The sequence below is a fragment of the Orycteropus afer genome, unplaced genomic scaffold (genome assembly GCF_000298275.1).
Source record: "Orycteropus afer afer isolate SDZICR_OR568_19922 unplaced genomic scaffold, OryAfe1.0 scaffold00066, whole genome shotgun sequence".
In the NCBI taxonomy this organism is placed as follows: domain Eukaryota; kingdom Metazoa; phylum Chordata; class Mammalia; order Tubulidentata; family Orycteropodidae; genus Orycteropus; species Orycteropus afer.
Window position 1 is genome coordinate 7,213,021 of NW_006921653.1, and position 2,955 is coordinate 7,215,975.

Genomic DNA, 2,955 nt, shown 5'->3' on the forward strand with positions numbered 1-2,955 from the left:
GCCTGGCACTTTGAACTTGGACTTAAAGCCTCCAAACTGTAAGAGAATAAACTCCTGTTTGTTAAGGCCATTCCATTTGTGGTATATTCTTGTCAGAGCAGCACTAGGTAACCAAAACAGTATCTATAGTCTATAGTTCTTTCTCCAGAAAAATTATTTTTTTCTATTCCAAGTCTAACTATTCCACAAATAAACTCTTTCATTTTAAGGCAACCCATTGATTAAGATTTTTCTCATATAACTGTTAGATTCTTTCTTGTTCAGATTTCTTTGAAAAATTCTCTACATTTTCATTTTTACTCTTTCATGTTCCAGTCTTTGCTCAGACCACAGCAGTGTGGGTTTTGCTCCTACCCTCCACAGAAATTTTGCAAAGGCCTTCGGTGACCTCACTGTTGCAAGTCCAAGGAGCTCCCCTTTTCTTTTACTATGTATTGAGTTTGTTTCTCTTTTATTACTGTTTTTGTTATGTCCTTTTTTAATAAACCATCTCTAAACCTTTTGGAAAGAGGTTGATTGAATATAAATTATAAGTTAAAAATCTGCTTTGTTTTTCTTCGTGAGATTTTGACATTGTTTAGTCCGCAGGCCATAACTGTTCTGTTTGCTACCCAAACTTTCTGACTGCTGTGGCTTAGCCTCCTCTTTCTCCTTTGGTTCCTATTATACCTGCCTTTTTACTTCTTAAGGCATGGTATTTAAAAAGAAGACATTTCTCAATTTATTCATCAAGATGATAAAATTATCAAAAGTTTGCCACATTTGTTTCATCCTCTCCTTTTTTTCTTTGCTGGAATATTTTAAATTATATCCCAGACATCATATCATTTCTCCCAATGAATGGATAAGTCTGTTCTTTTAATTACTGGTATTCCATAGACTCTGTCCCTTACCATTTCTCATTGTACATGTTCTTTGGGAATTTTATTAACTCCTGTGGGTTCACATGCTTTCTGTTTATGACTTTAAAATTCATATTGTCTATCTAGACCTTTCACATATACTATAGCCCAAAATTTATATTTTCCTAATAGGCTTCTCTAGTCTGATATTCTGTGGTGACCCAAATTTTCACATGTTTAAAATAATAATAATTCTTTCTCACCTGTTTTTCTCTTTATTTTTAAATTTCTCTATCATTTGAAATATCAGAGGCTTCCTTGCCTTCACCATTTTCTTCATATCCCATGGTAGTCTCCAAGTCCTATCAGTCCCTCCTTTTGGTACCATTCTTTCACATCTGTGCTTTCCTTCTGTTCCTCTGAAGCCCTTATGGTTTAGGGGCTTCATCATCTTTCACCTAATACTTTCCCAGCTCTTTCTGTTTGGTGTATTTTTCCTCTAATATAATCATATATCTTTCTGCACAAAATCTCTCGGATCTATTGATTTCATGGTATAAACATAAAACTTTAAGAATTGATCCTATCCTCAAGGCGGGCAACTTCCAAGTCATTTTTTTTTTTAAGCTCTGCCCTGATCCCTGGCAATTGGAACCTCAATAAATGAATGAGAATTATATATTATTATATAATGTTATATTATTATATTAATATTAATACCTATATTAATAGTGTGCTTGAATCTGCCTGCATCCTTGAAAATGTTGATTGCTGTTCTTTTACTGTTTAACTTTGATATTGGTAAGTCAACTGAGTAATTGGGATCATTAAAAATCCCTTTTACTAAAACATTGAAATTTTTTTTTTTACAGTAATTACTGTTCCTAAGAAGCTTTGTTGTTTTATCCTCCTAATAGTGAAGTGGCTGCTCATTGATAGGGCCTGGCAAAACTTATGTGATATGTTACTGTTATTGTGTGTATGTCAGGTTTTCTAGCAGTATAATAATTACTATGGTATCAACACCATCATTTTTATTATATTAATTTAGATTGAAAGAAATGTGATCTTATGTAATTTTAGTACATTGATTTGTGACAGTATTATCTTCTTATGTTGTTGTTGTGTGTTGTTGAGTCCATTCTGACTCATAGCAACCTTATGGGACAGAGTAGACTGCCTCATAGGGTTTCCTAAACTGTAGTTTTTACAGGAACAGATTGCCATGTCTTTTTTCCTGCAGGGCAGCTGGTGAATTTCAAACACCAACCATTCTTCAGTTGAGTGCTTAACCATTGTGCCACCAGGGCTCCTCTTCTTGTAGCATGTAATTAAGTCTGACACTAATCATCTTAATATTGAAAATATTTAACTTTTTTTTTAGGACCAGTTTGGACAACATATAAAATCAGACGTGCACTTGAATTTTTATGTTTATTATGGTCCTGATCGTATTAGAGACCCCACTTTGCTTTCAAAACAGGATATTGTTTTGACCACATACAATATTTTAACTCATGATTATGGGGTAAGTATACTGTGCTCAGAGATTTCAATGATTGATTTTAAAAATATGTTACAGATCTAAAGTGTTCTTAAACTCAGACTTTAGACTATGTTTTCTTTTTCCCTCTTTTTAGATGGTTAGGAATCTATAGAAAATTAATAGGAAAGATTGAACATTTTATAAAAATACTACTTTAAATTCTCACAACTAAGTATAGTTAGCAATTTGTAAATGAATTCTATGATGTTTTTCAGTATTCTGAGAAATTGTTTTCTCTTACAGTGATTTAATTAAATGGTATCTTTGTGGAAATCAACTTTTGTTTAGCTTTAATTTATAAGTTTCCAAGTTCTTCTAGGACTTTAATTATTCTTCACCTAAAATTCTAGTTAAGTTAAAATAGTTTTCAAAATACTTTATTGCTAATTCAGTCTTCTGGTAAGGACATTACCTTTTATATAAAAGAAAGTCATGTTCTTATATTAAAATAATTTCTATAACTGAAAATTTTTACATCATCACTATGTGTTAACATTGAGATGTTTCAACAAACTGATACAGTGCTGGAAGTGCTTACTCATTTATGCAAAGAAATTTGGAAGACAA

General features: G+C 32.0%; 1 protein-coding gene across 1 annotated transcript in view; it reads left to right on the forward strand.

Moving 5' to 3' along the window:
- HLTF (helicase like transcription factor) overlaps positions 1-2,955 on the forward strand; it is a 75,852-nt gene that overhangs the window by 40,649 nt on the left and 32,248 nt on the right. The window contains exon 14 of the mRNA XM_007940209.1: positions 2,227-2,370. Within this exon, the coding sequence (XP_007938400.1) occupies positions 2,227-2,370 (144 nt within the window). The remainder of the gene's footprint in view (positions 1-2,226; positions 2,371-2,955) is intronic.